The following is a 13,059-nucleotide window of genomic DNA, read 5'->3' on the forward strand; positions in this document are numbered from 1 at the left end:
AACAACACACCCCTTGCGTTTTCCTGTAACAAAATCAAGTTTTTAGGTTCCAAGCTATTCATCATGAAGAGAATGTGTTTAATCTGATGTGAAGTTGGCTACCCAGCAAATCTAGTCAGGCTGTAGAATGTTTAACTCGGAGCCTGGTAGGCTGCCAGCCATTCTAAATGTTTTCACATGGACTAGCAATAAATAATTAAATGTTTAAGTCACAGTTTTCAGGTTGGACAGTACATAGAGCTAGAATTTCACCACTTAGGAGATAACAATTTGGGGTTGTTTTTCTTCAACAAATTGCCTTTAGGTACTCTAGGTGACAGTCTTTCAGTTAGTTGCAAAGAATAAATTTTGGTAACATTTCTTGATTTCAAATGATAAATAGCTTTTAGGATTTTTTTCAAATTGCTAAATTTGCAAAAAGGAAGATTCTATTTATATTATACATTTACTGCAGGAAACCGCCCCCCCTGCCCCTCCCCCCCCCCCACAAAAGCTCTGTCACAAACAATCTTGTGAGCATAGATAAATGACAAACTCCTTAGGTCATTATAAGGTTACAATGGGGAGGGACGATGTCATCATAACAGAGAAATCTTTCAAAATATACATGTTCTCCTTCCCTCTCCTCCCAATTCTAATGGGTGGGAGTGACGGGACAGCCAACTGAACTTGAAAAAACAAAAACAAAAACTTCCCAGTTGATTCCAAGGTACATCACCCACAGGGGTTTCTTCCAGCTCTGAGATTCTTTTTTAAAATGGATGTGGCCTATATGGCTAAAGAGCAATACCCAGTGCTGACAGAACTGGAAAAGAAGATAGTGCCCTTCTAGACAGACACTTTCTGCAAGGTTCTCCTGGTGCAGCCTAATTATTGACGGCTTTGATAGTATTTAAACATGTACTATGTGTTCATAGAGCATCTAACTCATCTTTGCTCTAAGTAGTAGACAGAAAAAACATTGGTCAGACAAGCTGGGCAGAATGATTGACTTGCTACCCTTGCGTTCTTATACAGAAATACCTTCCAGCAGGAATAGTATATTATAAACAGAAGACTATGAAGAACTGGTTTTTCAAAGTTCATAAACCTTAGAATATGTCTGATAAATTTTAGTCATATTTGGAAAATAACTTCATTAGTTTTTGTTACATGTTCGATGTACAGAGTAAAACTATATTGCTTATGCTTTATGTACACAAATAGAACACATCTGCCTATTTCTTCAGGTCAGTCTTTCTAAGCATAAGTTTAAAGTAATTTAAGTCCATTTCCATAGATTAATTCCAATTTGGAGGAAAAAAGTTCTCAATACATAGTACAAAAGTATTGTGTTATTTGTCTCACTACCTTTTACCTATAATAAATTCTGTAAGATTATACCACGGAAGAATGGTATCACTAATACAGAAATCATTGAGAAATACAGCCAAAAATACCAGGCAGAATATATAAATTCATCCCTGTGTTTTTCAAGTTTAGTCTTTAAACTATAGTTAATTACTTTTAAAAGACTTAAAAAAAAATTACAGGAAAACCATGCCCCAGAAGTACAAGTAGACAAAGATCCTGGGACATAAGACAAAAATTCTTACTACATTTAGTGTGCAAACTAGAATTTTAACCATGAAACACAGTAGTTGACAAGCATCTTTTGGGGAAAAGAAACTACTGAGGAGACACCATTAATATAGGAAATAAGATTTTTCCTTTTCAGATGTTTACAGGAATTTTGTATTTCCCACTTGAAGCAGAATGCCTCTGCAATTTATGCTTTTTGCCCAGATCATACATACAACATTAAAGGACTGATAATTTAGACTTTTATTCTGCTGAAGTAATCAGTAAATTATTTTGACAGAAACAGTCATATTTCATCTCTAAATAACTCAAGCTTGTTCCATTGCTTTGTGATCAGTTTATTTTCTCAGACTTATATAGCAATTTTTTTCATAGTTCCTAATTCTTTGCATTTCTAATTTAAAATGTCTGAAAATTCTTCACGTTTTATCAGTGCAGAATTTGCGTTTTAATTAAAAAACAAACAAAACAAAACCATATGGGTTAATAACAGATTGTCTGAACAATGTAAACCAAAAGGGTGTGACTGTGCCACAGAGGTATTCTTTGGCACCTTCAGATACCATGTTGTGAGTAAATCACTGATTTAAGACGTATCAAGTTGGATTCCCCTTCCATTCACAGCAGAATATTTGAGTTTTTTTAATTAGAAGACCATCTCTGGAGTCCAGGATATAATACAAAGGAAGGAGCATATAACTAAACCCTTAATCTAGTTACCATCCTTCCCACCTGGAGACATACCAGCAGTACTTGAAAATGCTAGTCCTCACAATCATCCACTAGGCTTCCATTAAAAGACAACTTGAACTCATAAGGCAGAGGAAGTCTAGCCTCAGTCATGCTCTAGGAAGGACTCAAAAAGAGATCTGAGGGTGAGAGAGAATCATCTCTTTGCCACTTCAGAAGAAGAGTTTCTCACTTTTTAAATGGCCCTGTATCAGTCAAGGAGGTAATCTGCGGTGTGCTAGCCTGGGCTCCAAAAAGTGGGTGGTCTTTGCAGAGGGAGGTGCTCACTCAGTCTACCTATGGCCTGAGCCAGTTCCTGCAGCTGGACCAAAGGCAGCCCACAGACTACACCCGGCACATTTCTTCATTTCTCACTTGAGTGCCCTTCTTTAGTTCCCTTTCAACTGCCACTTTATATCGGCTTCATTACACCACCGCTCCATTTGTAATGTAAATTGGGAAACTCGGGGAAGTTTTTCTTTTGGCCTTGTCTATGGAAGAATACGGAGAGGTATTCAAAACGTATTAACACAAATCAATGGCACCAATAAAAGCAAAATCTCCTTAGCAACATAATCTTGATTGCAAAAGGAGAACTGAGAGCATTTAGCAGAACAGTGGCCCACATGGAATACGCATTTGTCTGGAAGAATCCAGCACAAAGCCTAAAAGAGAGATTTTGAAAAAATCCAAAATTAACTCACAGGGAACAGTTACTCTTTTTTTCAAAAGTATACAATTGGCTACATTAAATCTATCGTGTGCTTTTGCCTCAGTAACATTGTATCACACCACTTTGCAAACTGAAATTACAACACCCTGCATGCTTCACATGAGTTACAGGGTGTTTTTTGTTTGTTTTGTTTTTTGGACTTTTTCTTCCCTTCGTTGATTTCTTTAGTAAAGCAAACAAAAAAGTCTAAAGAAATATTCATCTCACACATGATGTAAAGAAAACTGAATGGCTATCTAACAATATCTAAGACTATAGGTACAAAAGGTTAGGCTATCTTTTGGGCTTTCTGTGATGGATTCTAAGATAGTAACTAATGCAAGCAGTAATGGCATTTTTGCTTAGGTCTCCATCTGCGAAAAGGGAAACTTCATTTACTTTTGAGAACATTTGCATTTTTCTTGTTAGCATGGAGAAAAAAGAGTAAAAGACTAAAAATTCAGAAAACAAGAGATCAATTCTTTCAAAACTACAATACTGAGATGATTCAAGGAAACAAAAATAATCCACAAGCACAAAATTTCTCTCTTTGTTTTTAAATGCTTTAAATAGAATCAATTGTCATTTTGCACTTTAACTACAACAATCCAGGTGATAGAGTGTAAAAGCATCTATACTGCTGACTGGAGAGATGTCCTAATGAACCGAGATATAATTACTTATAAATATTCTATTTTAGAATTATGTATGTATATACACACACATACACACTTTTTTCCGTATATACGGAACTTTTTAAAGGTTTGCACTGGAACCTGGGTCAATCTAGTAAAATGAAAAAAATAGCTTATATGACAAAAAGTCACTTGATACAGTATAACAAACTTTACCTAAGTGCTAAATATGTATATTTACAGGAGTAGTGATTAGAATTATATGTTTCCCCCCAAAACTTAAATATCAATGCTAAACTTTAATAGCTATATTGGCTTTTAAAACTTAAGGACAACTTAAATAAGATCTTTGGAGGGAAAAAAAGCTAATATAAAAACTGTACTTTTGTTTTCCAACTATAAAGCAAGGTTCCAACTATAAAGAACACAATAATATACAATTTTCTTTAATAAGTTTGTTGCTCACAGTTCCTAAACTCATATTTGTAATGTCTAATATTTTATTCCCAGAAACATGTGCGTGTGTATTCACTCACACAGTCATTTCAACAGACATGACTACCTTTGGTCAATTTCTTTTAAAGTGATTTGCTTTCTAAATTCCAGACTCCCTTTTCCAACTTCACCTAAATTGACTTAAATTTTTATTTAACACGTTATATAGTCTTTAGGGACCAAATGCTGTGAATTAGCCCATATTTCAGTTTTGAGCATAGAATCATGTTTTGAAGTCATGTGCTACAACAGATTCACTTAAGAATAATAAAAACTCAACTAGGCAAAGTAAGCAAGTAAAAAACAAACAAACAAAAAACGCCTAGCTCAAATTAGGTCTCCATTTGTTTACTAGAAAAAAATCAATGTCAATGAAGACTTAATTTTACACGACTAAATATTCTGCAGCCAAGACTGGAACAAAGACCAAGCCACCTTAAATACAGATTTTTTTCACAATTATAAAAACCAACAAATTTTTATCAAAAGAAAAATCTCATCAACAAAAACAGATGATACTCATTTGACAATGGCTTTAATTTCTCAATAAAGAAAAATATCTATCTTTAAAATTCAACTGCATATTTACCAATTTACCAATAATTTTCATTACTAGACTTAGCTGGGGGTAATTAGAATAAACTGAAGGTATAACTCATAGGGACCTTGATCATGGGTCTGCATAACTGCTCACTCATCAAAAATTTTTAATGAATTAGTTTATTTGAAAACTATTCCATGCTCATTAAGGACATAGGAACAAATTCCTAAAATCCTTTATTTGGTACTCTTCAAACTGTTTGTCACACTTAAATTATAAAAGATAAACAGAAGAATACTGTATTCAAGGTAGCCTCCAATCTTCTCATAAAACATTATATAGCAAGAGGAAAACTTTAGAACAATATTTTTCTTAAAAAAAAAAAAAAAAAAAAACTTCCCAGTACCCTGTAATACATAAAGCATATATAAAAGGAAGTATAAAGCTGTGTGCAATTCCTGGCCATTGCATAACTTTCCCCTTTGTAAACCAAATTGTAGGATAACAATGCAGTTATTTCTCTCCAACAGTAGAATTCAGCACACATTTTTCCAATCATCTACCTTGCTTTCCACCTGTAGTCTACAACGCTTAACTCTTCTGAGAGGTCAAAATGTCATTAGCTCTAATTACTGTAAAAAAGAAGAGACTTTAAAAGGGCTTTGATAACTTCAGTTACAACAAACTTCTGTTTATGAAGACTTTATGGCAATACAATGAGATTGGAGTAATTACCTAATTAAATAAGCTGCTATTAAAAGGGAAGAAAGAGGAGGTGGTCTTTTATTTAGTACAAAAGGTTTCTTGCCAAACTAGAGTATACTTTTCTTCTAAAATGTTTAAAATCTAACCACTCCTACTAAATTAAGAACCAGTAGGAAAAATAATAGTAAAGAAGTATCTGCAATTTAAGGGTACATTATGGTCCAGTACAGGAGAGTGGCCAAAACAGTGACCTGTTCCTCATTTTCTCTTGAAGGCTGGTTGACATTGTGGTTGTTTCTTTTCCTTTTTTTTTAAGGAATAGATACCTATCTGCCAAAGTTGAGAATTAGTATAGTTAATTCAATGAAATATTTCAGAGATAAAGAGCTAAGAAATCAATATACAATGTATCTTTCATGAAGTGAAAAAAGTTGTCAATTCTTAAATTCAGAGCACCATGTTTATGACGTAGAATGTTAAAACACACCAAAACAAAGGCATAATTTGGTTAAATATCAGAGATATAATTACATTTTAAAAGGTCTTATTAGAAAGAAATCTTTCTCAAATATTATATTTAATGTTTACCTCATTTTAAATAAGCAAACATTATTATAAGTATATATAAGGAGTACTGACTATAACTCTTCAATTTTAAAAGCAAAATTTGATAATAACTCAAGTTTCTGCTGGTATCATTAAGTTTAAAAAGCTACTCAATCATTACTATTAAACATCTAGCTATAGGACATATGTCCTATATGTCCATATAGGACATAATAAATAACAGCAAAATAAATGATTAAAAAATATGAGGTAGTCATAGTATCCTTCCATGAAAATGAAAAGCGAAGAGCCCAAGTAAACTTGATCTTGCAGGACATGAGAAATCAATTCAAAATCAGGTTTAGTAATCTGAACTTCTGTTTTCATTACTGTCTATTAAAGCTACAATCAATCTCTGTTGTTTTAATTTACCAAGGTGAGGTGGTGAGGGTTGGGGGCAGGGGGGTATTGCTCCCTATGGCAGAATCAAGTACACAGAATTATAATAATGTAAACACTAGCTAAACTTCTGCTAAACTATCTAAAAAGCCTATAAAAGTACAGAACAAGGTAACTCAAGATATCCTTCAGATCTCAAAGATAAATCTCCTTCAAACCTCAACTTCTACAAAAGGTCTGATCCTATAAACAATATATAGTTGGCAATTGTATCTATGGAAAATGAAGAGTTTCTTTATTTAAAAAGAGAGTCTGAGTTTACTTAACACGAACTTTTCCAGAATTTTGAAGTTTATTGTGATCCACACAGTCAAAGGCTTTGGCATAGGCAAGAAAAGCAGAAACAGATATTTTTCTGGAACTCTCTTGCTCTTTCAATGATCCAACAGATGTTGGCAATTTGATCTCTGGTTTCTCTGCCTTTTCTAAAACCAGCTTGAACATCAGGAAGTTCACGGTTCACATATTACTGAAGCCTGGCTTGGAGAATTTTGAGCATTACTTTACTAGCATGTGAGATGAGTGCAATTGTGCAGTAGTTTGAGCATTCTTTGGCATTGCCTTTCTTTGGGATTGGAATGAAAACTGACCTTTTCCAGTCCTGTGGCCACTGCTGAGTTTTCCAAATTTGCGGGCATATTGAATGCAGCACTTTCACAGCATGATCTTTCAGGATCTGAAATAGATGCACTGGAATTCCATCACCTCCACTAGCTTTGTTCATAGTGATGGTTCCTAAGGCCCCCTTGACTTCACATTCCAGGATGTCTGGCTCTAGGTGAGTGATCACACCACTGTGATTATCTGGGTCGTGAAGATCTTTTTTGTACAGTTCTGTGTATTCTTGCCACCTCTTCTTAATATCTTCTGCTTCTGTTAGGTCCATACCATTTCCATCCTTTATCGAGCCCATCTTTGCATGAAATGTTCCCTTGGCAGCTCTAATTTTCTTGAAGAGATCTCTAGTCTTTCCCATTCTGTTGTTTTCCTCTATTTCTTTGCACTGATCACTGAGGAAGGCTTTCTTATCTCTCTTTGCTATTCTTTGGAACTCCGCATTCAAATGGGTATATCTTTCCTTTTCTCCTTTGCCTTTAGGTTCTCTTCTTTCCTCAGCTATTGGTAAGGTCTCCTCAGGCAGCCATTTTGCTTTTTTGCATTTCTCTTTCTTGGGGATGATCTTGATTCCTGTCTCCTGTACACTGTCATGAACCTCCATCCATAGTTCATCAGGCACTCTATCAGATTTAGTCCCTTAAATCTATTCCTCACTTCCACTGTATAGTCATAAGGGATTTGACTTAGGTCATACCTGAATGGTCTAGTGGTTTTTTTCCACTTTCTTCAATTTCAGTCTGAATCTGGTAATAAGGAGTTCATGATCCAAGCCACAGTCAGCTCCCGGTCTTGTTTTTGCTGACTGTATAGAGCTTCTCCATCTTTGGCTGCAAAGAATATAATCAATCTGATTTTGGTGTCCACCACCTGGTGATGTCCATGTGCAGAGTCTTCTCTTGTGTTGTTGGAAGACTGTGGAAAATTCTGAAAGAAATGGGAATACCAGACCACCTGACCTGCCTCTTGAGAAACGTGTATGCAGGTCAGGAAGCAACAGTTAGAACTGGACATGGAACAACAGACTGGTTCCAAATAGGAAAAGGAGTACGTCAAGACCGTATATTGTCACCATACTTATTTAACCTATATGCAGAGTACATCATGAGAAATGCTGGGCTGGAGCAAGCACAAGCTGGAATCAAGATTGCCAGGAGAAATATCAATAACCTCAGATATGCAGATGACACCACTCTAATGGCAGAAAGCAAAGAAGAACTAAAGAACCTCTTGATGAAAGTGAAAGAGGAGAGTGAGAAAGCTGGCTTAAAGCTCAACATTTAGAAAACTAAGATCATGGCATCTGGTCCCATCACTTCGTGTCAAATAGATGGGGAAACAGTGGAAACAGTGGCTGACTTTTTTTTCTGGGCTCCAAAATCACTGCAGATGGTGACTGCAGCCATGAAATTAAAAGATGCTTACTCCTTGGAAGGAAAGTTATGACCAACCTAGACAGCGTATGAAAAAGCAGAGACATTACTTTGCCAACAAAGGTCCGTCTAGTCAAGGCTATGGTTTTTCCAGTGGTCATGTATGGATGTGAGAGTTGAACTATAAAGAAAGCTGAGTGCCGAAGAATTGATGGTTTTGAACTGTGGTGTTGGAGAAGACTGTTGAGAGTCCCTTGGACTGCAAGGAGATCCAACCAGTCCATCCTAAAGGAAATAAGTCCTGAATATTCATTGGAAGGACTGATGTTGAAGCTGAAACCCCAATACTTTGGCCACCTGATGCGAAGAGCTGACTCATCTGAAAAGACCCTGATGCTGGGAAAGATTGAGGGTAGGAGGAGAAGGGAATGACAGAGGATGAGATGGCTGGACGGCATCACTGACTCGATGGACATGGGTTTGGGTGAACTCTGGGAGTTGGTCATGGACAGGGAGGCCTGGCGTGCTGCGATTCATGGGGTTGCAAAGAGTCGGACACGACTGAGCGACTGAACTGAACTGAACTGAATACAAACTATATGGGATAACGAATAGTTTGGTTTGGGATTGGTCTTGAGCCTTTTCTTTCTACCCTACTACTAGATACAAATCAGCTTTCTTCAGAAATAATGGTTTGAGAAGCCTCACATGCAACCATTCTACTACTTCCTTCCTGGGAAAGTCCAGACTGATAGGGTGTTTTGAAAAGGAAAACCAATTGAAAATTTAGGTTAAGAAATTCCCTTTTAAAAATGCAAGTACCACTTTAGTAGAATTCAGAGTGTCAGCCATTCATCACTTAATGTCACTGACTCACTTTAATTGGCTTTCTAAACACCTAGCTAACAGCGCCAAAAAATTAACATTCTTACTGGAAGCTTTGAGTAAGGAAGATAGAAAGGCAATTCTGAACTATGTCCACAACTGGGTGAAGATTCTGGACATCAGGAGGGCAGCAAAAGGACCCACAATACTTCAATAGGATAGGAGAAGCTTGAAAGAGAGTCCAGGAGTAAATGCTAGAATTCAAAGACAGTTTTAAACACACTGTACTTCTGATTAAGTACTAGTGACCAAGAGTTGAGCCAAAGAAAATATTTACAGTGAAACATATAAGGCAAGCAGCTAATGGTTATAATAGTGAAGCACTTACCATAAAAGTTGAAACAGTCTATATACATATTAATAAATAAAAGTATGGGGTCACAAAGAGTTGGACATGGCTGAATGACTGAGCAACAACAATAACAAAAGTAGTGTAGTTTGAAATCATGCAGCTATGGATGCAGTCATGGATTCAACTGTACATGTTACTACTTAATATCATTATTTTATAACCAAAGATTGATATGGAATGCAGTCAATATTTTATACGGTTGGTCTGTGTCTATTAACATAAAGAGGCAATCGGAAGCTCTCTATGTGTAACACTGAAAATACAACTATGGAGAAACTTGTGGTTCTTCCTGATTTTAAATTATTCGATTACAAAACTAGCTTCTCTAGTCAGGAAAGGAAATCACTGTTTACTAGTTTTCAAGGTTGAACACTTCTTGATTTCAGGCCAAAATTACATGTTTATATTTTAAATGGATGAAACCTAGTCATTAAAGAGTCATAATAGAGCATCTGAGGACCATTTTACATAAGTAAGGTTGTGCGAGAAGGGCCTATTTACCTTAAGAGCTAAATGTTACTTCAGTTTTACTACAGTCATTAGATTTTGGATGACCATACATTTTAATTCAGGTATACAAAAGTCATGTCCTTCTCCAGGGAATCTTCCCAACCCAGGGATCGAACCCGGTCTCCTGCATTGTAGACAGACGCTTTACCGTCTGAGCCACCAGGGAAGTCCCTAAAATATAATAGGGTTTGCAAAGTACAATGTTTGATAAAGGAATGTTTCTACAAAGGGATGCTGGACTAATTGTAAAATGCCAGTAATATATGAATGAAGATCATAAGATATTTACTTAACCTATGTAAAATCTATACATTAGATTTTCTGCCGATAATACCTTTTCTTGGCCATTTTTATAATTATGTACTATGGTTCATGTCTCACAAACTTTAAGTTAGAAAACAGAAACTAAAGATCATCATTTAAAACATTTCCTTTGGACTAATGTTCATATAACACAGGCATCTCCAACATTCCTAACTTCCAGTAACATGGACACTTAAATTCATGATTCAAGAATGGGTAAACCAAAGGGCTTACACTGGGGGCTACTAATGAAAACCCAAGCATGGAAATCTAACTGCACAAAGCATAACTGGCTTATGGTAATGTCACATATTAAGCATTCACAGCTCTTTTCCATATATTCATTAGAAATATGAACGCCCATTTCTAGGGACTCTTTAGGCAACATATTTCTCAATAAAATCAGGAAAATATTTTAAAATCCTATAGTTAACATTATCAAGTATGAAAACTATCCTGTTAAAAATAATACTCTTATGGGAATATAATGTTAAAATTACAATTTATAGAAGATTAATAGGAGAAAAGAATTATGCCTAAATGGGTACATTTCTTCATATAAAGCTGATTAACATGATGCTCCACAAATTTACAAAATTTCAGATTTGGAAAACTGTGCTGCAGAGTCTACAGTCATATTTTTCTGTTCTTTTGGAATCCTCCTGAGGCAAAATTAGTGTTCTCCATAAGATAATTTGTCACAGGGAAACCACAGAGGAATACTAGAGTTTCTGAATAGCATTATCTTTTAATTTGCACTACTTTAAGGTGATAGGACATATCCAAGACACAAGGTAAATAAAATGAGAAGTGTATGAATTCTCTGTACTTTGAGCTCTTCATAGGAAAAGTGTTTTATAAATTCAAGTTGGTGTTTTGGGAAGCAAAGGAAACAAATAAATCTCAGGACACACCCCTCTCCAAAAATCCTAATTTTTAAGATAGTTCCTAATATATGATATAGGATATGTCATTAAATTATTCAAATTCACATAGAATTACAGTACTTTGGAGAAGTACAAAGAAATAGTTTTTAAAAATACAGGTATATAAATTAATGAAACTGGTATTTAAAAGATTTAATACAAGGAAAAAAGTATTATATAGTGGTACCAATTCTTAATACAAATTAAGCATAGTTTATATAATTTCAAAAGTTATTCACATTATTGCTCGATACCACAGTTGTATGGAACATGTTGTATACGCACACAAAATTTGTATAATTTCAAGGTTTATAAAAACAAAAATTTACACATAGGCCATTCAGAAATTTAGAAAGTTTTAAAATGCATGGAGATATGTACAACCAAAAGGAGGAGAAAAAAAAATGTATGCCTGTACATATTTTAAAGAAACAAAATGATCTGACTCAAACTTGTGTATCATACTCTTAATCAAAAAAGTCTACATAACTGGACTGAAAGCAAACTAGTGGATTAAAACAGTACTAGATACGCCCTCCATTTCTTAGTAATAATCTGCTTTAAATATCAATGGGATATTAAACACCAGTTTAATTCTATAATGTTTGTTTTCTTTCGAAACTTTTCAGAAGCACATACGCATTCTACAATTGCTGTTAGATTGAGAGATATTTTCCTTAGAAATTTTTTAAAGGAGTATTTCTAGTATTCCTATACTTTTGTACATAAGATTTGATAAAACAATAAAAAATAACCCAAATAAGGCCATTATTAATACCTTGATAAAAATATACAGATTGTAATGCTACTATGTTTTGTGATCCTGAGCTCTAGTAAACATTAGATGCATGCATACCATTCACTGATTTGTCTATTCTAATGAAAATAATTTAATCCTGCCTTACGACTTTTGAAGACGGAAATACTTTCAAAACTTTTTGACAGGTCTTTACAATGTTACAGATATTTCTGCTGTAAACATAGCATTAGGAATTGTATGAGAAGGAATATGTTATGGTTCAAAAAGCTATGAAAGAAAACACTATTTTAAAATAATGACAATAAATTTAAAAAGCAAGAGAAATAATACAGAGTGTGCTTGCTAGAATAATAGGTAAGTAGAGCCTTACAAAGGTCTTTTTCTATATTAAGGAATTAATAAATAAAGGACTGTGTATACCTTGGTGGTAAAATAAAAAGCTGGCCACTTTTTATGCTAAGTTCAAATGTATTTTTTTTTTGATAATACAAAAAAGTAATCCTTGAAAATCAGAATACATAACAGAAAGAGCACAATAACTTAAGTATTAAACATCTGTATGAAATAACTGTTGCAAAGTTTGACAAAAATGCACACTTAGAACATGCGGTTATTAAAAAAAAAACAAAAAAACAGAAAAAAACACCACACGATTCTGTAGAACCAATGTTATGTCACCACCAGGAGAGCACCAAGCAAGGCACCATTGGAAAGACAACATACTTGGAAAGTCTCTATAAATAAAGTAAATGCTAATCTGGTCGAAAAATCGGTGTCTTTGGTAAAAATTCTATGAGGATGACCTGTAGAAGGAGAAAACAAGTTTTAAAAGGATTTCTTTAAAATTTTATCTTAAAAAAACTTCAGTTATATTCCATCACTTAAAACAATTTTTATAGTGCCTCTGACAAACAGCAGAATGCATGCATGAA

The 13,059-nt window shown here is 34.7% G+C and overlaps 1 protein-coding gene across 1 annotated transcript in view; it reads right to left on the reverse strand.

Annotated features, from left to right (window-relative positions):
- Positions 1–539: 539 nt before the first annotated feature.
- Positions 540–13,059, reverse strand: part of CHIC2 (cysteine rich hydrophobic domain 2) — a 70,457-nt gene continuing 57,937 nt past the window's right edge. The window contains exon 6 of the mRNA XM_005907635.3: positions 540–12,930. Coding sequence (XP_005907697.1) covers positions 12,880–12,930 — 51 coding nt within the window. The 3' untranslated portion in view covers positions 540–12,879. The remainder of the gene's footprint in view (positions 12,931–13,059) is intronic.

Source organism: Bos mutus, chromosome 6 (genome assembly GCF_027580195.1).
Source record: "Bos mutus isolate GX-2022 chromosome 6, NWIPB_WYAK_1.1, whole genome shotgun sequence".
NCBI classification, from domain to species: domain Eukaryota; kingdom Metazoa; phylum Chordata; class Mammalia; order Artiodactyla; family Bovidae; genus Bos; species Bos mutus.